The sequence below is a fragment of the Coturnix japonica genome, chromosome 2 (genome assembly GCF_054131305.1).
Source record: "Coturnix japonica strain WE chromosome 2, WE-NBRP24, whole genome shotgun sequence".
In the NCBI taxonomy this organism is placed as follows: Eukaryota; Metazoa; Chordata; class Aves; order Galliformes; family Phasianidae; genus Coturnix; species Coturnix japonica.
Window position 1 is genome coordinate 5,992,776 of NC_140664.1, and position 27,772 is coordinate 6,020,547.

The 27,772-nt window shown below is 37.9% G+C and overlaps 1 protein-coding gene across 3 annotated transcripts in view; it reads right to left on the minus strand.

Annotated features, from left to right (window-relative positions):
- KHDRBS3 (KH RNA binding domain containing, signal transduction associated 3) overlaps positions 1 to 27,772 on the minus strand; it is a 76,903-nt gene that overhangs the window by 42,961 nt on the left and 6,170 nt on the right. For all 3 annotated transcript variants that reach the window (XR_004306295.2, XM_085536927.1, XM_032442911.2), the window contains exons 2-3: positions 11,194 to 11,312; positions 460 to 576 (exon numbers count right to left, since the gene is read on the minus strand). Coding sequence is in view for 2 of the 3 variants with exons in the window: in XM_085536927.1 (XP_085393053.1) it covers positions 460 to 576; positions 11,194 to 11,312 (236 nt within the window). In the remaining variant the exon portion in view is untranslated. The remainder of the gene's footprint in view (positions 1 to 459; positions 577 to 11,193; positions 11,313 to 27,772) is intronic.

Genomic DNA, 27,772 nt, shown 5'->3' on the forward strand with positions numbered 1-27,772 from the left:
AGGTTTTTTTTTTCCTTCTTGTACTTCATTTGCTTTCGTCACCTGTTATTCTTTGCATATAAAAACAAATGTTATTAAACATAAGTGTTTTTTTCTGTGAAAACTCTTTGACATTATCCAGAAGTCTTTCTAAGGTGGAAACACTGTGATGTGGACACTATACATTACAAGCACTATTAGACTGATCTATAATGAGCCACTGCTAATGCCAGTTACTTTCCCAGGAACTCTTGTTTTAGAAATATACATGCAGCTTGTAGTAGCCTCAACGCCAAATGTGACAATAGGCTCCTTACAGACAACAGACTCCATCTGAGTCCAATTAGTACAAGTATATTTGATGTTTTTTATTTCCTCCCTGAATTTATTTTTTTTGTCACAGGATTTGCTCATCTCTCCAACAATTTTAGGAAGAAATTCAGGTATCTTAAACACTCAACTGAAATAATCAACTCTTACCTTTGTCTTATCCCTCATAGAACCTTTTCCCAAAATAGACATCTTTGTCAGCGTTTCTTCCTGCAAGCGCTTTAAAGAATTGCCACGTGGACCCAAAAGCTTTCCCACAAAGTTAAACTGTAAGAAAACAAAAAGATATTATGACCACTCAATTTCTAAGCACAGAAACATGCAAAATTTGCTGAAACAACTTTTTGTTCTGGGTGCAAAAAAGCAGCAAGTGCTTAATCATAAATGACAGTCACTAAGTAGAAACGTATAGGACAGTTAACAGCATGTTAGGGAAAACCAGATGCCAACTGAAACCTAGAAGTATCTGAACTCAAAGAACTTTCAAACAGCATAGACAAATGACACATTCAAGGCTGAGACCAGATGTGCTCAAACTGCAATTCAGTTTTTCAACAGTTGTTATCAGGTATATAACCATAAAAACAAAGCTGGCAGCAATCCCTCACAGATGCAGTAGCACCCAAAAAAAGTTTTGAAAATGAAAAAATCTGAATTGCCTTATGCTGCCTGTAAGATTTATGAAGTAATATAGCCTCTCATATAATATACCCTACACTAAAACACAGAAACAAACAGGGAATTAAATCCAAAATTTATATGCTTGTGTTTTCTGTCTCAAAACAAAACGAACATTCTTTAAGGCATTCTCAACTGTTTCCTAACCTCTATTATCACTGAAGTTTACCAAAACCAGCTGCAGTTCATAGCCAGGGCAAAACACTACTAAAGTAACTAAGGAGAAGGTAGTGATGCACTACAAATACAAAGGAACAATATTACTCGGTTAAAACTCAAACACAAAGCATAAAAACAGGCTTCTGTGAATACCTGGTGCTCTATCAGCCCAGAATGTGATTCAGAGGGAAGACAAGTCAAAAACACAAATTCTACAACCCACCTAGAGCAGAGAAATAATAAAAAAAGAAAATGTCTGCTTTTATTTAAGTATACAAAATTGGGTTCAATGGAGCCAGGTGGCATGAGAAATCTGCACAGCACATATATTCCCAGATGCCTACTGAGAGAAAAGGTACGTAAATTTAATAGGTCACTTTTGTACATCTACATGTTGCATTTTGGAAGTTACATGAAATCTGAAGGATGGTTAGAGAAGATTTTAAGAATAATTTTAAGTAAACATACACTATTTATATATTTATTTATTTTCATACTAAAATGGGCCTGTAAACATGAGATACACTTTGAAATTTGTATGGAACAGCACATACCGAAAGCATGAATTCATTCTATTATAAATAATACACAAATTTGGAGATTACTGTTCAGGTATATTTACTATACCCTGCAAAGCTTTATAAAACCATGATATCCATAAACTGTTACAGTCTAAGGCAACCCATTTATGGTAACAGAATTTTAGGCATAAGTGATAAACAACAACACTATAAAACAAATACCTTTGGACTACTTGTTTTTCTGGCCTCATTCATGCAACTGTTCTTCACTTGTCTCTTCCTCTAGTACTGCATGATTAGAGGGCCACAATGGAGAGCTCATTAGAGCCCCCTATCATTAGAGGGCTCATTTGATCTCCCTACTGGGCTAGACGAATCCAATAGCAGTTGACAATGGGGCAGTAGCAGCTCTAACAAACTCTATTGTTGCTACAATGGAAGTGCTGATGGAAAAAGAAGTCCAGCTCAGGTTCTCCTACAATGAAGAAAGTCTACAGCTCCAGTTCACCTACTTCAATCTGAGACAAAAAAGAAATGCAAGCAATAAAAAAGCCTATTAAAAATGAAAACTTAATTCTTCTCTCTTTAGTACATGCAAGGTCAATTCCTGACTTAGAAACAAGATACGACTGAATGTATGGCTATGGATGACTGGTCCACACAAGCTATTGAATAAGGCCTTTCATGAACTAGCCTTTTCTGAAACTAGCAGATCAAATCTCAAAAAATACTAATGTGACACTTTACTGTGATGCCTCATTTTATTGCTTACAGTTTTTTTTTTATATACTGTCAAGGAAAACAGATTGGAAACAGGTTGCCCAAAGGAATAGAATTCTGCCATGCTGAGAGCGTTCACAAGGTCATCAGGAGGTTGTACCAGAGCTGTCACAGAATTCCCTTTCTACACAGACTTTTGACTTTATGATTACAAGGGTGTAACTGCAATAACACTCAAACTAGTTTCAATAATTTCTTTAAAAAATAAAATAAAATAAAATAAAATAAAATAAAATAAAATAAAATAAAATAAAATAAAATAAAAACATTAAAGAAAATCCAAACACAGTAACTGTCAAGTCAGAAATGCCTTGTCATTTTCTTAAATAAGTGATCACTACTAATGATCAGGGCCTTTACAGTTAAATGCAAATGGAAACCTTCATGTAATGGAATACGACATCAACTTTACAAGAACTTCAGGTTACTCACATTTTCAGTAGTCTTGTTAATTAGGAAAACAAGGATTACATACATTGTTAAAAAAGATTATTCAGCTTACAATTGACTATGATAAAAATATTTCTGAATGCTCAGTAGAAGTAGTCTGATATAAGCTACTTTCAATCTATTTTACTATGTTTTCAAATTGAACTTTACTCAAAAATATTCACAACTTAGGAATATGTAATTATGTAATTAACTATTCAGTGCATAGTGCTGAACTTGTAATTGAAACAAACTACTTGACCACTGAAAACTAAAAATCCTAACATACAAATACATATTTCCAACAATAGAAATGAGTTCTACTTTCAGATGACATTTTTGGAAAGGAAAGAAAATAACTAGAAAGCTCTGGAACTCTGAGAAGAGCTTTCTTCTGTTCACTCCTACTGTTTAATACCAAATTGTGTGTGTGTGTGTGTGTGTGTGTATCGTGTACCAAGTGCTTGCTTGATCTAGAAAACTAATATCAAACATTGTTGCCTTTTCTGCAAATACAAGAAAGCCTGTAGTACGGTCACTATATGAGTAGCCACAAAGCTGGACATTCTAGGCAGCACATTTAATAAACATTAAAGTTATTAACTGCACCCTGAGAACCATGGAACTAGTCTTTACTGGGCAATCAGTCTCCAAACATTAGACTTGACACCTTTGAAGCATGAGAAATCTGTGGTGCAAGAATGAAATTCTGCTAATTGGAATGTGCATTATCTTTAGATATAGCCAGATATTACTATAAGTTACTAGAAATAACATTACATAGTCTTATTACTCCCACATAAGAAAGCTAGGAAAGGACTGACCCATTTGAAATTGAATGAAATCTTTTAGTAAAGTTACTTTGAACATGTACTAGACTTCTTGAACGAAGGAACGTTAAATAGGAATTATCTCTTCAGAAAAAGCTTTGCATAAAATGTGTCATTTTATCCTACTGAAATGCTCAAAAAGATAACCACTAAATTACCTTCACTATACAGAGTATATTAGTATCAGTAATCAACAACTGGGACTGGAACCCAAGGTAAGAAAAAGCAACCTGGTAATACAAATTTTCATAATGAAATTAACAAATCCAGCCTAGCTGCTGGTGGAACATAAGGAAATAAACCTGGAAAATCCAAGCTAGCCCTTACAGAAGTTTTGCACATGTAAGGTTCGCAGCTACTTCCCTTGCCTCACACTCCTGAATTTCTTTTGTCCTGAACACAGGAAAACAAACAAGAAAATCCGATTGGTATTGAACTCAAGCTTGCAAACTCACTGAATTAGATAATGAATAGTGAAAACAAGATATCTGTGCAGGTATGGACAAGCAAGATCAGACAGTGACTTGTTATCTCTGGTGCAAAATTCAAGCTGACAGATTCTTCTCTCCACTGTCCTCTCAGTACAGCATGATCTTACCTAAATTGCACACTATTAGTCAAAACTGTATTCAAATTTGCTAGTTTCAGTTTAAAAATGTATTAAAACAGACACATTACTTTCCACTACTAACAAGTGCTTTCAGAAAGATTGGGAAGGCTATGGCAGACACGTGACCCTTAGGAAAACACATAATAGCAAAAAAAAGTTGAGACATTTTAGCAAGAAGCATTAAGGCTGAGAGTAACAGACTTAGGCAGACCAGATTGAAGAAGACACCAGATATTGCTAAGTTAATGCCTAAAAACACTCCCCAATAGTGAGTGGAAAAATGGTACCCCTGAAGTCCCACATCAACACAAATAAATCCAACACAATCTCCACTAATTCCTTAGGTATGAGATTGTGTCTGTTGGCCACAATGCCCACTAGCCCCAAAACCACTTAATCTTCTGTATGAATATCAGGAAAAAATGGAATTAATGCCAATGCTGCAGCATGTTTAAGTGTATATATTACAGGAAGTAGGATATAATAGAAAAAGTAATCTTTGTTTATCCCCATCAAGACAAGTCTGCTGAGACCGGTTCATCCAGCTTAAAATACTTAGTGAAAGTACAAATACCAAACCAACTGCTTTGCTGTAAAGCTCTAGCAATCCATTGCTAAAGCTATAGAAAGTTTTCTTGGCATATTAGTTTTCTGCAATGGTTCATATGTGATAGATTCACTAGGAGAAAAAGTATTTAAGTTATGATTCAGTGCACTTTTCCTTCCAGTGACCTGTAGTCTGGAAGAGTTCAAGATTTTCCTAACTCAATCGAAGAAAATATGGTTTCTATAGGAAGGTGAGTGCTTCAATCATTTATGCTGCACCAAACTGCTCCTTCCTCCACTCAGTTCTCATATTCTAAATAGTCACACAATTAGAAGGACTGCTCTGAAAGTAATGCCTCCTATTCCTTTATGTTGAACCAGAATTTCAGAGGTGGAGGTTTATGAAATAGCAGAAGAGGTTGATATATTTCAATATGACATTTTGTTGCCATACGACATATGGCAGAGGAGAATCTGATTAAACGGCTCTTGACATAGAAGTGCATATGAAGCAAAAGTGCGGAACTGAACTCTCGCATGTGGAAAAAATGGCACCCACTGACATTCATCAACACTCGCGGAACCTAACAGTGGATTTGGGCACAGTGAGGTGGTGGCTGTTGCATGCATTTCAGCAGTATTAACAGCAGTGTGAAAGATTGGCCATGTACTGGACGGCCATACATAGCTTCATACCATGAAATGAACAGCATCTCTCTATTAAGTGCAAATCAGCAGATTACAACCAAGAAACGGTATGGAGCTGATATTGGCTTCAATACACTGGAAAAAATGGTGACAATGCTGGAAATCGAAGTTTGCACCAAGTGGATCCCACCAATGCTCACTCAGAAAAAGAAGACCATATTATATATGTCAAAATCTACTGAACCAATAACAGTTTTGCCCTTGCAACACAATAATGCCAGATCCTGTATCTGTTGAAGACCATGTAGGCTAGATTTGGTGTCTCCTGACTTCCATCTGTACAAGATAATGAAAGACAGATTGCATGAGCAGCATCTTCCTAGCAATGATACCATTACAGCAGTGGTGAAACGGTGGATCACATCCAGTGGTGCAGCTGAGAATTTGCTCTATCAAACAGTCTTAATATGCTCTTTGTATCTGTTGTAGTTTCCAAAGAAATAGGAGGCATTAATTTTGGAGCAACTTATGTAAAATATGAATCTCTCCAAAACTATGTAGATACTTCAAATACCTTATACATGACAGTCAGTTTGAAATATGCATTCCAATTTTAAATGTTGAGTTAGAACACTTTATGGAAGTAACTTTTGAGAATATAGAGTATCACTTTAGGGAAATATTACAAATCACTTCTTATGAACTTCCAAAATCTACTCAGTATTTAAATATAGTTCTGTAAGCAGTTTTCAAAATGGTAGATTGTCAAAAGGTGGAAGTGATTATTCCTGCAGTTTTGATTGATTCCATGGAAAATCATTACCATTCCATTTATCACCTATTAAAGCTATTTCTCTGAAGTCAGAACACTTCAGCTTACTAAGCTAGCAGAAGAAAATCAGATGTCTGAGATTACAGACTATTTCACAATGCATATTTATCAGATGCATGTGCTTGGGGGGATAATACCCTCCTGCTGCATCTTTACATATGTAAGTTATGAGAATTTTCAGAAGTTCAGGCATTTCATAGATGCAGTAGGAAAGATTTAGAGGCCCTTCGTTCTCATACTGCCACACCATGATCCTCCATTGCCAGCACTCTTTATCACTACCATTATGTCCGTGCAAGTTTAAAGATTCATTTTTCAAGCATGACATTGAACAGAAGTTATAGGGTTGCATTTTCACACTTGACCTGGCATCAGCAAAGATATTCAGCTGATGAGATAGCAAAGTATATTAAATCACCCTAAACTCCAATTCCTACCAGGACAAAACCACACTAAGCTAACAGCATGTAGAGGCATCCAGCATTCACATGGACTGCTTTATATAGGTAACAATCTGGAATGTAATCCTACCTCAAAAAACTGGCCCTTTTCCATTGAGGCTGCATAAAATCCTAACTTTCCCACTTACCCTTGTTCATCATCCATGTCTCAGAATAGGACTGCACACAGCCTAATCAGAACATACAAAAGTCTCACCTAAATATTTCAGAGTAATTCCAGTATCTCAGCAATGCAAAACTTTCAGACGAATCCATCAAGCTAGACCAACCTGAAGTACTCCTAACAAGATTGTACACAATCAGATTTCGAAAAGACTTGCTGGGGCCTGCAAGCCTACAGTGCCTTTCCTACACAGTTCTGTCTCACCAAATAATGCCATCATCATGTTGAAATATAATGGCTGAATTCTTTAAAAGCACAAATGTTTCCAAGTGGAAGAGTAAAATGAATAGTATATGACGTTGTTACCATATATTGTCTACTAGATCACAAACATCTTCTGTACAGGGAAAAAAATCAGCAATAACTGCAACATTCTCTTTGTCAAGTATACAGGTATTTCTAGAGTAAGACTAAATGCTAATGTACTACTGGTCATTAACTTATGAAAGATAGAAGAAAAAAGCTAAGAGAAGAGGGGGGGAGGGCTCCTTCTTCAGAGATATTCAAGATCCATCCCAGCACCTTCCTATACAACCTGCTGCAGGTTATCTGCTTTAGAGGGAGGTTGGACTCAGTGATCTCCAGAGGTCCCTTCCAACCCCTACAATTCTGTAATTCTGTGAACTCTACTATGAGAGATTACAGTTAGGCAAACTTAACACATCCACATCAATACTCAACTATTCAACTACAAACAACTGTTGAACTACTACTAAGACCAAGAAAACAAGATTTTTTTTCAGGGAGACCAACAATAATCAAACAAAGGAAAATGGGGGATACTACTTCTCAACCTGATATATACCAGATTCCCTTCAGAGATAAAACCAGCAGCTCTGAACTTCAGTTGAATAGCTTTCTACTGCAGTTAACCTGTCACCCTTAGGTATGTCAGAGGTAATGAGGCTGAGTATGCACAGGACCCAGCCATGATCTTGCAAGAATACATCTGACAGGACAGGTAATGTGAGCAGTCATTACAATGATGTGTTGATCAGATCAGAGCTACAACTGTCTGACCTATGTTGAGGCTATTATGATTTATTCAAGGAGTCAGAGTTGGAGAGGTTTTAAAGAGAGAAAGCACAATGAAATACTTAAAGGGAACTCAGTTAACCCTGTGTCAGCATAAGTGAGGTGTCTGAATGGTGAGTAGCACACTGGTGGACTGATTTGGTGCAGGGATCTCAAAAACTAACTGGTATTTCATTGATCCCATCTATTTATCTAAACAGCAGTGACATCATGACTTACCAGATTATCACCAGCAAACATTAGCAGAATGGTTTTTGCTAGCAAAATCATTTGTAGTTAGTAACATTTTAGATACCATACCATCTTAAGGATTTAATAACTTCAATAATCCACTATTCCGTTCCAGTTTAAGTAGAAAAAGCTGCATTGTTTCAGAGTTGAAACAAGCTTCCTTTTTTTTGTCACTGTCTGGACACCTTAGGTTTGTCAGTCAAATTGGTACTCCACATGTATGATGGATTTATCAATTATCATAGTACCTTTGTCAGCTCTAAACAACAGATTCTCACTTCATTAACAAAGTGACTACATCTGAAATACTAGAAGTATCCTTGTCCAGGATTTGTATGCTAACTGACAGCTTTAGCATGGACTGCTGGCATAGAGAGAGAAGAAAAATTGTGATGAGAACTGCTCTAGACTTATTATTTACATGCAGAAGAGCTTTTTGCACAGCTGTCATCCATATTTATCTGCCTTACATTCCATGTTTCTGAAGCACTTGTCACCAGTACTGATCAGCAGAAAGGAGAAAATTACTCACAAATCAGAATCAACCTTCAACCATTTTTGTGAGGTACTATCAATTTGGCACCCTCTTCAAATGACATATTTGCATTAACTCTAACACCTCTTGCAGGCAAAATGGTTTGGCAAACAACATACAAGCACAGAAAAGCATGGCCTAGAGGTGTAAAGCATCATTTCAGGCTTTTTAAGAACCACATTATGTCTTCTAGTTAAATTCTGCACCATCTGAATATATAATAAATACATTCAAAGAACAGCTCACTAAAGTGTCTGGAATCCCTTCATAGCTACCCTGACAGAACTGATAAGGCATTACTAATTCAACCCTACCCTGAATGTATTTAACGGGAATAGAATTAGTATTTAGACTTTCTGCATTGTAAGGTTTGCTCTTTCTCCCCTCATGTTCAAGGCATTCAAAGCTGCAGACTACAATACATCAGAATAAGGCACTCTGTTTGTCATGTTGAAGCAATGCCACCTTGTACAAAGTATTTAAATTTATTACAGATCGGAAATAAAGCAGCAAGCCCAATTCTAGTAAACAAGATGACACATAATTACAGCGACTGCTTGTATTTTGGATCTCTTTCAGAGAAGACCAAGATTGCCTGTGACAAGCCTGAATCCATGCCCACCTCCCAGACTGCTCCCACACAGTGAGGAATTTAATTCCTTTTGACAATATTTAATCTGTAATGAGCAAGCTTTTACACAATTATCCATTTATATGTAATAAGATTGAACTTTCTGAAAGAAGTATTGAGCATCTCCCTATCCATTAGGGATCAAAAACACATTTCAACCAGAAAATACTTATAGCTTTATTCCCTTTAGGAGAAGAGATTTGTCTGGGAGGAGCTGCCAGTATTCCCCATTTTGCTGAAAAAGGAGACATGCGAACTCACATGGGAAGCTTGTTCTGCCAAGCAGCTGTGTACTGTCCCTTGGATCCCGTTCATCTAAACACACAGCATTACAAAGCCCAATCTTTGGGATATAAATTCAGGTTCCTTTCCATAAGATAAGATAAGGCTTGTCTCCAGTTCAGATAGTCAAAAAAAAGTCCATGGACCTTGAATCTCCCAGCAGAACACAGCACAGCATCCCAGTCCTTTCAAAAGACAGCATGGACTTTACCACTAGCTATCCTAAGCATGAATTTCAGTGTTTAGATATTTATGGAAAGTTGACACTAAAGAAAGAGAACCTTTCAAAAGGCACTTTTTCTCCTCTTACTGTCAACTCCTGCTTTCCCTCCTTTCAATCTCAACTGCCTACACATCTCAACATTTAAATGAAGAAAAACATCTTGATTAGAAATACGAACCACGTGCGTTTACAATTCTTAATGTCATATTTATAAGACAGCTCTTCCTGATGATTAGATAAACATGGAATTCTGTGTCAGAATTCCAAAAAGGTGCCCAAGCATACAAAGTCATCGAAGCAATATTTCACTAAAATTTGTTCAAAGTTGAAACTTCTGCAAATTACTTGGCATAGTCTAAGAGAAAAACACTGATAGTGAAAAGAAAACTATTTAGAAAGTCTAGTCTTCCAGGCATAATGGAGGAAAGGAATGAAGATATTAGCAGAAACAGAAGCAGCCCTGAAATTTCCAATGAAGGCTATCTCAAGGAAGTAAAAAACTGCAGGATCATATGATGACAGAATGGCTTGGGTTGGAAGGGATCTAAAGATCATCTAGTTCAACCTTCCTGCTATGGACAGGATTGGTAACTACGAAATCAGGCACCTGATTAGGTTACCCAGTTCCCCATCCAACCTGGCAAATTCAAACAGTCTTCTGTTATTGTTTTGTTCTTTTTTTAAACATTAGTAGATACATTTTTGGAGACACAAAAGAATCAAGTTCCACAGAACACTGAATGTCTAACATGCTTCCACGCAGCAACGTATTAACACCTAATAAAGAAATATTAGGAATTCAAAATTATCAACAGAATAGTTTCTACTTCCCATAGAATACACTGCCTAATTTCAGAGTGTGCATATGCCCAGTTCAAGACTAACACTGCCTAAAACCGAAGACAATAAGGAAGAAATTTACACAGTGAGTTTCTCTGGCAGTTGATTTTAAGCTGTATTTTTTGTGTGAAAAATCAAGTATGTCCCCAAGCCCAGAATCAGCACTAATTTAAAAGCATTATTTCTTTCTTCTATTCCAAAATGGATTTTACTATTCATTAGATATCATTTATAGCTTGTTTTCAACATGTTTTTTGTGTGCTTCACAACATTCTTCTGTGCATTCATTTCAAGAAACATTCCAACCTTAGAATTCCCATAGAATAAACTAGAGAACAGCATTAGTACAGGTAGTTAATGCTATCTTAAATGGAAGAGTCATCTCCTTAAGATATACCATTACTATATTTTTATAAGCATTCAGCTATGTAGTATGAAAATCACACTTACCTTAGGGAATTGCTTTACTGGAATCAAAACTTTTTGCCCCAACTTCATATTTTTATTGATGACCACATCAATATATTTTTCTTCCTCCTTTCCTTCTCCTTTCTGGTATTTTTCAATTTCTATTAAAAGAAAAATGTTTGTTATTTTCTTAGCTTAACACTGCTATTTGAAAGCTAAGAATCTTCAAAACGAATATCAATTTAAAATAACTTCAGAAATAATACTGTATAGCATGACACTATTATACATAATTCCCGATGCATAAAAAAAATTGAGTAAACCATGTTTTCCACTTACAGCATTTTTAATACTTACATTCAGATCATTATCTTAAATTATCAGTGCAAGCATTTTAAATTTGTTTTAACTTAATTTAGGATACATTTATGTATCGTATAGCTCAAGAAAGGAAAACTATTTTGTCTTAGACATTTTACTTTTTGAGTTAAAAAATTTATCATGTAATTTAATTATTATATGTTATTACATATACATTTGTATATGAAGTTCTGTAAGGTATGCATTTGTAATGGTGGTTGTATACTGTTAAAAAAATGCCAACTCAAGTTCTCAAAATTTCAGAATTGCAACTAAAGCACATTGGAATAACACTCGTCTGAGACCTCTGACCCAAGCTGACAATTAGGGACAAGATTTAAAAGTAATGAGATGAGAACAAACACAGGCCTCCTATTCTGCAGACCGAATAACTCCACTTCCCTCACAACTGCTCCTCCTAAGTCTGTTCTCTACTTACTTCACCAAACCTGAAGGTTTCTGAAAGAACAGACCTCCCTAGATATACATTCAAATCTACCTGGCACGACCCTCAAAATTTTAATCATACGAATTCTAACATGGTAAACATTTGGGAAGATCCATATTTTGTAAAGCAACCTTCTTCCAGTGCCCTTTATACTGCAGTGTACTAATAAAAAACACTGAATTTCAGTACATGACCCTGTAAAATGGTGACAACAGAGAAATATTTCAAACACTGAATCAACAACGGAATTTCCGTGGGTTCTGCAGATGCCACTTTATGGACTGAAGAATTATAAGCAATAAGATAGATGTAAAGTCATATTGAAATTCACTCCCAAATGAAATTAAGACTGAAATTTTGCAGACCATGGTGTTCCAGTTCACAGAAAGCAGATGAACAATGTGTTAAGAATTCTGAATTTCTCAATCCACACAGACCTGAAGTGCAGTACTACTGCAGGACTCTGAAATATAAATGAACTACTTCCAACTCCCCTGCTTCCTCATCTAACAAGGACAATGAGGGAAAGGCTCTCATTTTTTCGGATAACAAGATCAGACACCCAAAGTTTTATGTTTTGAAGTGCAAAGCAAACTATGACATTGATTTTTAGCACTCTAGTTTGTACACGCTAAGTATGAATCCTCAGGACTCAGAACTGTGAAACAAGAATGAAGGACTCTAGCAAGATTTTATACCAATATTTACCACATAGCAAAACTGTAGTAAGAAAAGTTCTATTCTATGACTGAAGCAAATACAACCATAATGAAATTTAACAGGAAGACTAGAAGTTGTTTAGAAAAGCAGAATAACATATCCTGACTGCGTTCCAGATCCAAACACTACAAGACAGTGCATTAATTTCATTTCAAAACAGATCAGTGCACAGAAGACTCCCAGTAGTTACATAGATACAAAATCTTCAGACATTTTCAGTAGCAGTAATGAATGATAAAGTCGAGTCATATTTCTAGAGTAATTTAAGCTCACAGAGTAGGAATTGCATTAAGACTCAAATTCAGAAGATCATTGTATTTTTATCAAAGGGTAGGTACAGCTAAAAATTCATTTTCTCCTGCTGAGAACACATTACGTTACGGTACATACAGCAATCCTCCCCTATCCGCCAGAGGTATTTTCATAGAAGTTGCATTTGTAGATCTAATTTGAACCATGAATTTGCAAATTAATCCCTGTTAAAAGATATTCATGGAAAACACTAATAAGTGTGACACAACTGAAGGTTTCAAGAACATTTGCAGATCTCAGACTTGTAGATGTTTAAGTGTTACAAACGAGGCCCTAAAAACATCACAGTAACATTCCTCAGATGACCAACCACATAAATTCCTTCAAAGCTCAGTGTGATGTTACTTGCATGTTCTAAATCTTAGCTCATATTATCATTTGAGTTTGGTATTAGAAAAACTTGTTGATGGCAACTTCAATGCAATGTTTATTCATTATTCTGATTTACTTAAGACAGCAAGATTAAAAAGGTCCTAAAAATAGCACCATCTTCTTGCACTAATAATCACTCAACATGAAGTAGCCAGTAAGTTTTGGGGAAAACAAACAAAACATACAAAACAAACAAACAAACAAACAAAAACCCTCTCATTTGAAGAGCTGCTTTTGTACCACTAATAAGCTATGTACTTTTATTGACCATGTTAAGAACAGTCATTTCTGTATTTCCCACTGCTTAAAAAACCTTTCAATTGATTGAATAAGCTACTGAACCTCATGAGATTGCCAATCAATTGTTAGCAATATGGATGACATTTTCCTGTTTTACTTCAAATTCAAATGAATTCGTTTTCTTCTGAGCAGCCATAAAATGCACTGACACAGCATTACAAAACAAGAATTTACTCATATTATTTTCAAAAGAATCAAAATAACCTAAGACTTCTTGAATGTTCACTGAACTAATGACAGAAGTTATCCTAAGAGCAAAAAAATTTTATCACAGATTTGTATTTACTCTGATTTCATTACACTCAAAACTAAGGTGAATATGAAATAAAACTAAGCATTGAATTAAGCATCGAATCGGATTTACGCAAGTCACTTGCTATTTATTATCCACGTATATAAAGCTTTAGATAATTAGGGAAAAATCATGCACAATCACATAGTAAATCCAATCTGATTTCCAAGGTCAAATGGACAGGAAGATTTGCTTTTTCTTAATCCTTAGATTACATTCACTGCTGCTTAGCTATATGAAGTAATGACTTCTCTAAGATCACAAATAGTAAATGAACATGTGATTAAAGCTTTTCCTAATACTAGATATTAAAATCCCATGCTCTCAGATCAAGGATACAACTAATGCAATAGTAGAGGAATTTAGCTGGATGAAGAAATAACAGCTTTTATTTTTATTTTTTTCTTCTTTGTTTGTTTGGCTTTACATTTAATCATAGCAGAGATCTATGCAATGATTACTTCTCAGTTAATTCACCAAACAACACTGTCAGATACATTAGATAATGACAAAGTAGAATTGCTTCATGTTAATCGCAAGGTAGAATTAATCTTCCTATGGAAAACTACAAGCTACAATTCCAGGTCCCTCTCCTAAGCCAATCTAAGTTTCTGCAATTAATGCAGAATGACGTGATAGTGTGTAATTGTCTCTTGTAAATCAATCTGTAAATCAATGCAAGACAAAATGTCATACAAGTCTGTATTGCATTTATACTTAATACAGAGTTAACAAAACAACAGAAACAAGAATCAGCTAAGTCTGGAAATCCATAACGAAGGATATTGCTTTTCCTCTGACACAGAAGTTTTATTAGAGACCTTATTAAATTTAAGTGATTTCATTAATTTTCCTACTTCAGATGAAAAGTAGGTGAAGAATAGAAGGTTAAACTTTGAGGACATTGAAATGTTTTCAAAAAACAGGGTGCTGATGAAAATGCACTGTGGTTCCGCTAGAAATATTATTCACATTCATTTCCAAAATTAAAGTATTCTAAGAATATGATAATGTATGAAAGCTCTTAAATAAAGAGTGATGGCAAAATATGCCAAAGATGTTTTGGAAGCTGCTAACAGCACAACAACATACCATTGCATGTTCTCAGCAAATCTAGTTCTGGACTCCCCAACACATAAGGGACATGGACATACTAGGTAAAACTGTTTTTCCTAGAGAATGAAAGTTGGGAGGGATGTCAGTGTTCATAAAATGAGGATGCAATGATGATGGAGCCAGGCTCTCCTCTGTTGTGTCTAACATGAGCACATAAGGCAGTGAGCACAAAATGGAACACTGGAACTTCCCCTTGATGTTCAAAAAGCTGTGCGGATGACAGCACTGGCACAGCTTGCCCAGAGAGGCTGCAGAATCTTTTCTGCTACTGGCCAGATAAAATACTTTTCTAGATGGATGTGTGGCCTGACAGTACAGTCATTCCTTACACTTTCATGTTGGGAAATACATACATATATATATATGTATCAGTAAATATAATATATATATATATATATATATATATATATATATATATATATATATATATGTATGTATGTATGTATCAGTAAATATTATATATATATATATATCTATGTCAGAAAAAAGATTAGAACTACACTTTGGCTCACTAGGTTACATTTTTATACAGATCTACATTAAAGAATACATATAGGCTTTGAGAAAAGCAAGCTTCCAAAGGAAGAAAAGTGTATTCTCAGTAGCAGCAGAATTCCAGAGTAGTTTAATGGAGAAAGAACAAGGACAACATTATCTGCCCTGTTTCAAACTTTCTACAACTCTTCCAGCACAGAGCATCATTAACTACCTCTGGAGCAGCCTTTGGTATTAAAGGACTACATTTATACCATATGTGAAGTTCTCCTGCATTCCATACTATTTTTCTTATTTGAAATTTTTGACTGTAACAAATCTACACTTGGATCTCAGGAGATTCAAATTCTTAGCTTACCAGTTCTGAGAATGCTGGCAAAGGCAAATTAGAGAACTAGAATAATCAAGAAAATGAAAATAGCCTCACCAACTTCAAAATAATGGACAAATATTTGTGGTACGGTTACAACTAGATCCATTCTGAATGGTTACGACAGACTTGAATGTAAAATATTATAAAATTATAAATGTTCAATGCTGCTGCTCTACTACTGTACCCATCCACATTCATTATTTCACAAATTCCACCCATATTCTTTAGTCATCATTTTAGTACTCTGAAAAAAGTGGGTTTTAACACAAATTTAGACTCAGCAGTAGTTCATAATTTGGAATTGGTATAAAATGAAAGATTTCATCTTGAACTACACATAAGAAACTGGAATTCATTTTAACAAATTTACATTATTACAATAGCAAAATTCAGAACAACTGGTTCATTTTTTTGTTGTTGTTATTTTTTAATATGTCACTGACTTGCAAAAGCAACTGACAATGAATCTGATTGAAATGTAACATAACATGAGTGATTCATGCTAGAATGATGTCTGCAGTATTCAAAATACTCAAATTAATAACATCCATGTTGAAGGACTTAAACCAATCTTGATAATAAACTGCATTCACAAGCATTTTAAGTTCTCTTACCCAGTCCAAACACTGCTGTCTGCAGTGATCTGAAAATACATTTCAGTCACCAATATGACAAATTTGAACAAGCTTTTTATTTAAGCAATTCAAAACTAAATGAACACCTATTACCTTCACACCCAAAATGCATATAATAACATTTCTTCAGACTTACTAACGTTGAAACTGTTATTAGGGAAGTAGCAACTAAGATATTTGCAGATGTTCACTCAGCCTCAGCTCAGGAAAACAAGGTGTAAACATAGGCTTGAGCCCCAGATTCCCACACCACTTCACTAAAAAATTATTATTTATCTTACTGTAAGTAGAGCTTTGGAACTCATCTGTATAATAAAGTGCTAAAAGCTCCCAAATGATTCACCTAATGTTGACAATTTTCTTCAGAGAAGAAAGCCCATATATAGCTAGTTCAGGAATCCACTAACTACAAAAACATCAACTCCTTTGTTCCATGATTTCATAAAAGATTCCAAAAGCAACTGAAATGTATGTACTCTATGTGGATCACTTTGAAAGTAATGCCTCATATTTGTTTCCATGGAAACTACAACAAAGGGCACAGTAACACTAACTACACAGCAAATTCTCAGCTATAAAACTCAACACTGAAATGTACTCACTACCATTAGTTAGGTATTTTCACCTGCATACCACACTCAAGTGCACACTCAGTGCTGGGTCCTGCACTTTGGCCACAATAACCCCATGCAGCACTATAGGCTAGGGGCAGAGTGGCTGGATGAATGTGAAGAGGAAAGGGAGCTAGGGGTGTTGGTAGATGCTCACCTGAACATGAGCTGACAGTCTGCCCAGGTGGCCAAGAGAGCCAAGGGCATCCTGGCCTGTATAAGAAATAGTGTGGCCAGCAGGAGCAGAGAGGTGATCATCCCTCTGTACCCAGGTATGGTGAAGCCGCACCTCAAGTATCATGTTCAGTTTTGGGCTCCTCACTACAAAGAAATCAAGGCCCTGGAATGTGTCCAGAGAAGGGCAACAAAACCTGTGAGAGGTCTGGAGCACAAGTCTTATGAGGAGCGGCTCAGGAAGCTGAGACTGTTTAGCCTGGAGAAGAGGAGGTTCAGGGGAGACCTCATCACACTCTACAACTTCCTGAAGGGAGGCTGTGATGAGGAGGGGTTTGGCCTCTTCTCTCAGGCAACAAACAGGACCAGAGGAAATGGCCAGTAGTTGTACCAAAAGATGTTTAGATTAGACATAAGGAAAAACTTTTTCTCTCAGAGAGTGGTCAGGTGCTGGAATGGCTGCCCAGGGAGGTGGAGCTGCCATCCCTGTTCAAGAGTGTTCTGGATGAAGTACTATGAGATATGGTTTAGTGCCTTGTGGTAGCAATGGTAATGGGAGGACGGTTGGACTAGATGATCTTGTAGGACCCTCCCAACCTTGTGATTCTATGATTTAAAAATCTGCACCAGTGGAGTGACTCACTGTTTCACAGCTGCTATGACATCATCACTGCTAAGAAAATATTGCTCAAGCAGTCCACTATTCAATGTGATAACATCCACTGCTTGATCTCCATAAATGTTTAGTAAGCATCAAAGAATATCAACGGTTACAATTTTCATTTCACATGGAGAAATTCAATGACACAACTTTACTTTGCATACACTTCTGTGTTAGGCAGCATTTTGTTAGACTACCCTCTGCTGCCAGCTGTCACACGGTAACAAACTGTAACTGAATATTGGTGGGGAGGTACAACATTTACTGCTATACCATCAACATTTGTCTCACGTTGTGGACCAACATGATAATATGGGAGGTATCACTTTCAGGTCAGCCTTCATACATTTCACAAGTGGTGTCAGGACTCAGTACTGGTCTATTTAACATCTTTACTAATAATCTTGATGAGGGGATTGAGTGCACCCCCAGTAAGTTTGCAGACAACACCAAGTTGGGAGGGAGTGTTTATCAGCCAGAGGCGAGCGAGAAGGGCACCACAGAGGGATCTGGATAGACTGGATGGATGGGACAAGGCAAACTGTATGAGTCTCAATAGGCCCAAGTGTTGGATCCTGCATTTTGGTCACAACAACCCCAGGCTACAGGTTTGGGGAAGAGTGGCTGGAGAGCTTCCTGATGGAAAGGGACCTTGGTGTGCTGATGGACAGTCAGCTGAATATGAGCCAGCAGTGCACCCAGGTGGCCAAGAAGGACAATGGCATCCTGGCTTGTATCAGGAATGGTGTGGTTAGCAGGACTAGGGAAGTCATCCTGCCCCTGTACTTGGCATTGGTGAGGCCTCACCTCAAGTACTGTGTTTGGTTTTGGGCACTTCAGTACAGAAAGGATGTTGAGGTGCCTTTATTTCCACATCCTCCTTCAAAAATGGCTCACACTGCTTCCTAAATGTTCAAAATAACATTGGACAGGGGATTGGACCTTCTGAAGTTTCTTAAGGCTTACTCTGTGGTCCTGTCCTTCACAAAATCACAAAGGATGGATAAGACCTCTAAGATTGACTAGTCCAGCCATTAACCTATGCATGTAACTGCTCTGGACCACATCATTCAATGCTACATTTACTCTTCTCTTGTACATCCCCAGGGATGGTGACTCCACCCCCTCCCCAAGCAGCTTGTTCTAATGCCTCACCACTCTTTCCGAGAGGAAATTCACAGACTCATAGAACAGCCCAGGTTGAAAAGTACCAGAATGGTCATCTAGTTTCAGCCCCCTTGCCATGTGCATGGTCACCAACCAGGTGACCAGGCTGATACTGTGGGAATCAAAAGAATGGGGCCAGGGCCAGGCTCTTTCCAGTGGTGAGCAGTGATAGAACAAGGGGCAACAGACAAAAATGGTAACACAGGAAACTCCATACAAACACAAGGAAGAGCTTAATAACTCTGAGGGTGACAGAGCACTGGAACAAGCTACCCCAAGTTCATGGAGTCTCCTTCCCTATAGGTTTTCAAGAGCAGTACAGACACCTACTACTGGAGTGACATACTGCTGTGAACCTGCTTTAGCAGGGCAGTTGGACCTGACAATCCCCAGAGGTCCCATCTAACCCCTAAGGTTGACTGGACAGTTGCAATCCAATAGCTGTGAACAGCGTCCAAGTGGAGATCAGTGAGAAGTAGCATTCTTGGGAGATCTACATTGGAAACGCCACTGCTTAAAGTAGTTTTCAGAAGCACAGCAGTGGGATTGTGTGCTCCCTCAGGTCATTTGCCAGCAACACCAGTGTGGTATGGCTGAGGAACTGGAGAGAATAGATGCAATACCAGAGGGGCCTGGAAAGGCTTGAGTTGAGCTTGCAGAGACCTCATGAAGTTACATGTTGACACAGCATGCACATGCCAACAATGAGATAAGGGCTAACCAGCTTGGGATCATGAAGGTAGGTCCTGTCTGAATAGCCTCATCTCCTGAAGGGAACGGAGTCAGCTAGTGAATGAGGGAAAGGCTACTGAAGTAGACCATGTAGACTTCACCAAAGCCTTAGCCACTGTCTTCCACAATATTCTGGAGAAGCTGGCAGCCTGTGACTTAAACAGGCACACTCTTCTCTGGGTAAAAAGCAAGTTAGATGGCCTGAGAGTGACAGTAAATGAGCTAGTGACAGGTCAAGTGTGCTGATCCCCAGAGGTCAGTAGTGGGGCCCATCCTGTTTAATATTTTCTATTAACAAATTGAATTAGTGAATTGAGCACATCTTCAGCAAGTTTGCACATATCTGGAGGAAAAGCATTAACCTGCCTGAGGTCAGGTAGGCCCTACAGAGAGACATAGACAGGCTGGAAAGATTGACAAAAGCCAACTGAATGAGCTTCAACAAAAACCAAGCAAGTCCAGCACTTTGGCAATAACAAGACGGACAGGTACAGGTTTGGTGCAGCATGGCTAAGAAGCTGTGTGAACAGAGAACGTCAGGGGTACTGATCAAAGTTCAGTTGAACATGAGTTAGCAGCAGGCCCACCTTGCCAAGTCAGCTCAGGGCATTCTGACTTCTATCAGAAACAGTGTAGCCAGCAGGAGTAGAGAGGTTACAGTTACCTAGTACACAGATCTGATTAGACCACAAATTTTTCCACTGGTCACAGCCATGTCATGAACAAGGGCTCTATCTCTGGGCAGAGGCAGATAATGTGTTCCCCCAGGGTTGCTGGTTGATGTTGAAGAGCACCAGTCCCAACAATAAGTAACAGAATTGAGTGCACCCTCAGCAAATCTGCAAATGAAATCCAGCTAAGCAGGGCAGTCAATACATTGGAGGGAAGGGAAGCCATACAGAAGACCTCAAATGGCTGGGGCAGGGGATCCATGTGAGCCTTATCAAGTTCACATGGGCCAAATGAAAAGTGTTGCACTTGAGCTGGGACAATCCCAGGTGTTTATACAGACTGGGAGAAGAACGAAACCCTTGAGAGCAGCCCTGCAGAGAAGGACTTGGGAGTTCTGGTGGAAGCTGGACATTAAGCCAGCAGTGTGTGCTTGCAGCCTTGAAGGTCAAATGTGTTTTGGTCTGCATTAAAAAATGGGTGGCAAGTAGGGAGAGGGAGGTGATTGTCTCTCTCTACTCAGCTCTTGTCAGGCCCCATTTGGAGTACTGCATCCAGGCCTGAGGCTGCCAGTACAGGAAGGATGTGGAGCTCTTAGAGCAGGTGCAAAGGAGGGCCACTGAGATGATCAGAGGGCTGGAGCACCTCTCCTATGAGGAAAGGTTGAGGGAAATGGGATTGTTTAGCTTGGAGAACAGAATGGGGAAACCTCACTGTGGCCTTCCAGTACTTGAATGGAACACAGCTGTTTACAGTGGTGGATGGTAATAGAACAAGGGGGAATTGTTTTAAACTGAGACAGAGGAGGTTTAGGTTAGATAATAGGAGGAAGATTTTCCCACACAGAGAGTGGTAATGCACTGGAACAGGTTGCCCAAGGAGGTTATGGAAGCCCCATCCCCAGAGGCATTCAAGGCTAGGCTGGATGTGGCTCTGGGCAGCCTGGTCTGGTGGTTGGCAACCCTGCACATAGCACAGGGGTCGAAACCAAATGGTCATTGTGGTCCCTTTCAACCCAGGCCATTCTATGATTCCACGATTCTATGCTAAGCAACACACTAAAATTTAGTGGAATAATTAATGTGTCAATTACACCAACATTCAAGGTAAGACAAAACCCAAGTTGAACTGGTAATATCAGCATATATCAAGGAGTGAGTAATACCAGAAAATGCCAAAGCTACTATTGACCACAACCACCTTCACTGCCTACATAAACCCTGATACTCAAGTTCCTCTTCTACCGCTTTTGTCCACAAAGGAGCAATATGAAAAGCACAAACACCAAGAACCAGATACATAATCACCTGGTGATTTAATTATGTTTAAATATCTTCAGAACTAGAACAGAAAACACAGATGCACTCATTTAAAAATAAATAAATGTATTTTCTAGATGTAAGTGGAGAAAGAAGTTGCAAAAAAAAAAAAACAAAACACAACAAAACAAAAAAACAACCAAGTGCTTCTATTCAGGAAATGAGGGGTCTGGCCTCTCAGGATGAAGGTTAGCTGAGAAGAAACTCAGTATGCTATGTTATATACACAAGGTAAATGGAACAGTTTAAGGGTACATGTGAAAATATCAAAGCAATCATAATACGCACTTATTTTCCCACACATTTATTTGTAAATCATGGATCTTGTATTGAAATACACACATTAATGTATCAATCACGCTAAGTTTCACACCTCACTTACCTTAATTCACTGACAGTATTTTAGAACAAGTGCAGGAACAGCTGATCTCATTAAAAAACAGTAACTAAAATGCTTGAATGTGCTGCTTAATATAAAGTCAGGAAATAAAGGTTCTTAAATGAACTGAATAGGATCAGGCTGCCCGTTAAAAACAACAAAAACTAGAAAGAACATTTAACAAAGGAAAGTTTAATTTTTCATCAAGGCACGAGCATAACTAATCACAAATATTTCCACCAGATTCCTGATATGAGGGTTTAGAGACTTAACAGTCGGTATTTCAGAGAAGAAAAAAAACAAATGTTAGTCTCCACTGGAGACAGATGTAAACAAAACTACATTCTCAGAATTATGTTTTATTATAGTATCCATTTCAGAAGCTAAACATCTAAACAGGTTATTATTCCCATTTACTATAGCTCAGAAATATGAACACTAAATTCTTATTAAGAGCAGAGATAGAAAAAGCTTTTTTTCCCCCCATTAATTTCATATAGCTTCCATTTTAGTCCTTGTATAATAACTCTATTGGCAGTACCCCTTGACAAGAAGCAAGGGATTAACTATGTAGCTGGCCAGAAGCATCTATTCTCTTTAATCTATTTTTCTGAAGGGGCCATCTGCTCTTATTTCTTCATTTCATGTTCTAGCCTGAAATTGCATTCACTATTCTGTTAGGATTTCAATTAGTTGCATGTAAAAGTTTCTACCATGTTAGGATGGCTGTCTTGAGAATGAAATGCTCTAAGGTAAAAAAAAAAAAAAAAAGGGGGGGGGGGAAGGAGCTATTAGGAAAAGCTGATTGACTGTAATTTATACAGCTCAAATAGCTAATTAGTCATCACTGGAGTGAAGGGAAAATAACCCTCTCTAGCATTTGCCTTATTACAACACAGCCTGACATCCAATACAGACAAGTGCGTACAGCCAAGTTATAAGGTGCTGAACTTGAACAGAGAAGGGATCACAGTTTTGCTCTCACAGCTCTTTCCAGATGATTGCTCAAGGATCAGTAACAGCACCAAAAACTTCCAAATGATGTGCCAAAACTGCTTCAGAAAAATGCTGGCAAGCTATTGCTGCATGATTAGCACCATTTGCATGGACTTATGAATATCTACTTCCAAAGATCTTACTCACCATAAACTACAGGTGTGAGCTCTATCTAGATATCACTAATAGCCTTCTAGCCAAGTCAGCCAGCCAGTGGAAGCTCTGGTCACTGCCTTGAGCTCACAAGCAAAAGAAAACAACACCCTGTGGATCTACTAATTCCTTAAGTACAGCAAACTTGTTAATAATGCTGAGCATATCCAATGAAGTCTGGAGAAACTGATTTACTTGTTGAAAGCAGATCATATCAATTTCTATCAGATGCATTATTTTAGTAATAATTTGTTTAGAATTCTTCACAGAACTCATTTCAACCAGCTACTTGCCACTTACGTGGTAATGAAATACTCATCAGCGTTTTTAATTAACCTTATATGAACTATTACTTGGCGTTCCAAACAAGGTTCGTTATTTCAGATGCGTAAATTTTTAAGCTACCTATGAACATACGACTTACAAATAACAATGATAGTTGCCCTGCACTCTCCATTTAATCAGTGATAATTATGCGATATTCTAAGAGCTTACAGTTGAAAGGTTTGGTGAAGTGTTGCTCTTAAATATCAATTTAACACTTAACAATTGGCCTGAGCCTTACTAGTTAAAGCATACATCAAGACAACAGCACAGGTCAAAGCTATTTCAGTTCCTATCCACAATTTAATTACATTTGGAAACCCTGAATCCCAAGTAAAGTTGCTTTACTCTAACTACAACAAGCAGTCTATGTGTAAGCCTACGCTAATGATAGAACAGTGAGTAGCAAAGAGAGAAAAAACCAACACATCTATGGGACAGAGAAGCAGTGTGATGCAAGCACCACCTTTCAGAAGCAGACCAATTAAAAATTGGAGCCTTCATACCCTCAGCAACAACTTTTCACATTTACATAGTTAAATTGAGTCATTTTCACAAAGTGATATTCTAATCACTGAAGTCTCAGTTAACCATACACTGGCTTTCTTTAGGAGGGACCCACACTTCCAGGAGCAGACAATATAATTGGCTACAGAAGTCACTGTGACAGATGAACACCGATGGCATACAGCACTCAGGTTCATCTCCCTGCTTTCTTTCAATAGGACCAACATCACTTTCCCAGTTCTGTTCCCTCACAGCAGCAGCAGACACTCGTTAGGCTAAGTGCCGGCTCCCCCTGCTGACACACTGTCAGTACGAAAGTCACAGCACAGCTGTCATGCTGAAGATATGGGCTGCATTTCAGGAAATCATAGCATCATACAATAGCTCCGGTTGGAAAAGATCATCAAGTCCAATCACAACCTGACTGTAATACCCTAACTCTAACAACCCTCCACTAAATCAAGTCCCTGAACACCACATCCAAACCTGAAATTAACATCTGCATGATGGCTCTAATATTTGGTGATAGACTGCTAACAATAATGTTCCTTAGTAGAGGTATAGCAACCAAAAATAGTTTTGAAAACAGGTAACTTTAAGATACACTTCAGTTACCCTGTAGCAAATGTGTGGAACACGTATTTCCATACTTCTCAGACTAACATTTCCTAATAACCTGAGAACCCCAAATTCAAAGAAAAAAGTTAAGACTGGAAGAAGTCTTAGAAATACATTCATTTCCTCACACATTTTACTGTACTCATGGAATTCCTGAAATGTGCTTCACATGGAATTAATGCATTTCTGAAGTCTTCAAGACAGGCTTAAGTAAAAACACATTTCAAAAACACAAACATTAAGTGTTAAGATATTAATCCTCTGTTGCACACTTTTATATAGTAGGCCTTCCCACCCCAATCACAGTGTAATAAAAAAAAAAATAGTTTGTAAGCAAAAAGAATCTTTAAAAGAACTTGGTTTTGGTCAAGATGAATAGGATCACAGCAATCCTTTCCAGATTTCAGGTTAAGGACTGCATTTCACCTTACAGTCTCTGTCTAGGATATCATTAGGATAGCACTACAAGATACTGACTAGAGCAAGAGGTATCACTGCAATTGCAACCTATCTGCTGCAGATCCTCCACTGAAAGTGAAGCAGATTAGCTTCTCCAACAACCGGGATCTAAAAAGAGGAACTGAGTCAAATGGTTCATAAGAAACCTGTTCATTCAGAAAATTCTCCAACCCCTACAGAAGTGTTTGGGAAATCCTTGTAAGGCACACAAGGAACTCAGCTTCGATAGTTCTCCCTTGAAACCAAGGCAAATTGCTCTTAAAACCAATGCAGGCTGGAAGTAGGAATGAAACTGTCAGGTAATTAATACAGTGAAAAACCATTCTAGCTTTCTGAACTTCTTTAATCTGTAATAGAGTAAGATTGGAAGGGACCTTAAAGATCATCTACTTCCAACTCCCCTGCCAAGTGGACAGGGTTGACAATGATAACATTTAGTTATGTTCCATATGAAGTGATTTCAAAACGTTTGTGACAGTTCACTTAAGCAAGATGGCCGAGACTTTCCCCTACATACGTATCTATGGAGATTTATGGTGTAGAGAAGAAAGCAGCTTTGAGTTGCATTATACGTGTAGAAACTGCTTTCATCTGTAATGACAAAAATCAGGGGAAAAAAACAAAACATGCTTGCAGCAGCTTTAGGTCAGAAGGGCTGAGGGTGCAGAGGGGTGACAAGTCCTGTCATACTAAGCGGAAAGTAATCAAAAAGCCATTAACAACAACTCCTTTGGTTTCTGTATTTTTAAGTAATACTACTACTATCCCAAAGCAAGAGAAAAATACAGCTGAAAACATTAAACATCTGCTTTCAAGAGTACAGTTATTGTTCCTGGATAATCAGGCACACTTCACTACAAATGTATATAGACTGAGCAGTCAATGAACGCAGCTGAATGTTCAGTGTCAGAGCAACAACAGAAATTTTGATTTCATTCTAGATCTGTTCAGTACATGGAATCTTCCCCTACTAATTATGCCACTTGTACAGCTCAAAATGGATTGAGAAAACTAAGAAAATCAGTAAACCCTCAAAGGATTTGAATTTCAAGTTTTTCCTCTAACACTACGCTATACCAGGATCAGTACAGCAGAACTTCCAGTATGAAGGAAGTTTGTTAAGAGCAAGAGCAATAGGTTTACTGAAATGATTCCTAGTTCTTACATGTGCATATTGATATTGACAGTTATCAGTACTAACCCTAAAAATCTAGTCAAGATTGAATGCCCAGAAATCCATGTGTTCTGAAACAAATTTCTCAAGGAACCATTTATTTTAGTTTCTTATTTAACAACTAGGCACTCAAAATATTGTGCTTCAGTTTTCACTTCATTTTTTTGCTACGCATTTCATAACTCTGAAGAGCCTCTTTGCACCTTTACCTCTGCAGAGGCAACTACACACAAACCACAAGTTAATTATTTTCACAAACAGATCAACATAAAATTATATCCCTTTTATCAAGGTTGTAATATTTTTCCTTTGGTTTTTCCATCATCTTGAGGGTGAATTCTAGGTACAGAATTTACTTTATGTCATTAGACAATGAAATTCTAGTCCATATGACCTTCTCATCTCAAAGACACGATTCTATTAATCTTGGTGTAAGTTACGTACTTGGCACTTCTGCTCAGCTAGAAGAACTTAGTTCTGAGAATGACCTACAATCACTGCTATTCACACCCATTTCACAGAATACTCTAAATCAGAAACCTTGGAGTAGGAAGGGACCTTTAAAGGTCTTTTAATCCAACTCCCCTGCAATGAACTTGTGTATCCACAGTCAGATCAGGTTGTTCAGAGTCTGGTCCCACCCAACCTTGAACATCTCCAGGGATGGGGCACTCACCACATTTATGGGCAACTCATACCTGTGCCTCACCACCCTCACTGTAAAAGACTTTTCCCTTAAGTCCAACCTAAATCTCCCTTCTTAAAGTTTGAAACAGTCTCCCCTTGTCATAAAACAGACACTGCTAAAGAATCTATTTCCTCCTTCCCTGTAGCTCTCCTTTAAATATTAAAAGCTGTAGAGAACAATGAGGTTTCTCCTGTTTCCCTCAGCCACTCCTCAAGTCTTGCTTTACAGTCCCTTTCATCAGCTTTATTGCTCTTACCTGCAACTCAAGAAGTCCACATCCTACTTGTAGTGAGGGGCATAGAACTCAGCACAGCATTACAAGTGCCTTCTTATTAGCACCAGATACAATGAGACAAACCCTTCCCTAGTGCTGCTGACCATGCTGTTTCTGAAGGAGGCCAGGACACATTTTACCTCCTTGGCCACCTGGGTACACTGCTGGCTCATGTTCAGCCAGCTGTTGCCTCTAGTTTTCTGTTGGGCAAATTTCCAGCCACTCTCCACTAAGCCTATATTACTGCACGGGGATCGTTCTGACCCAAGTGAAAAATCAGACCTTTAGTCTTG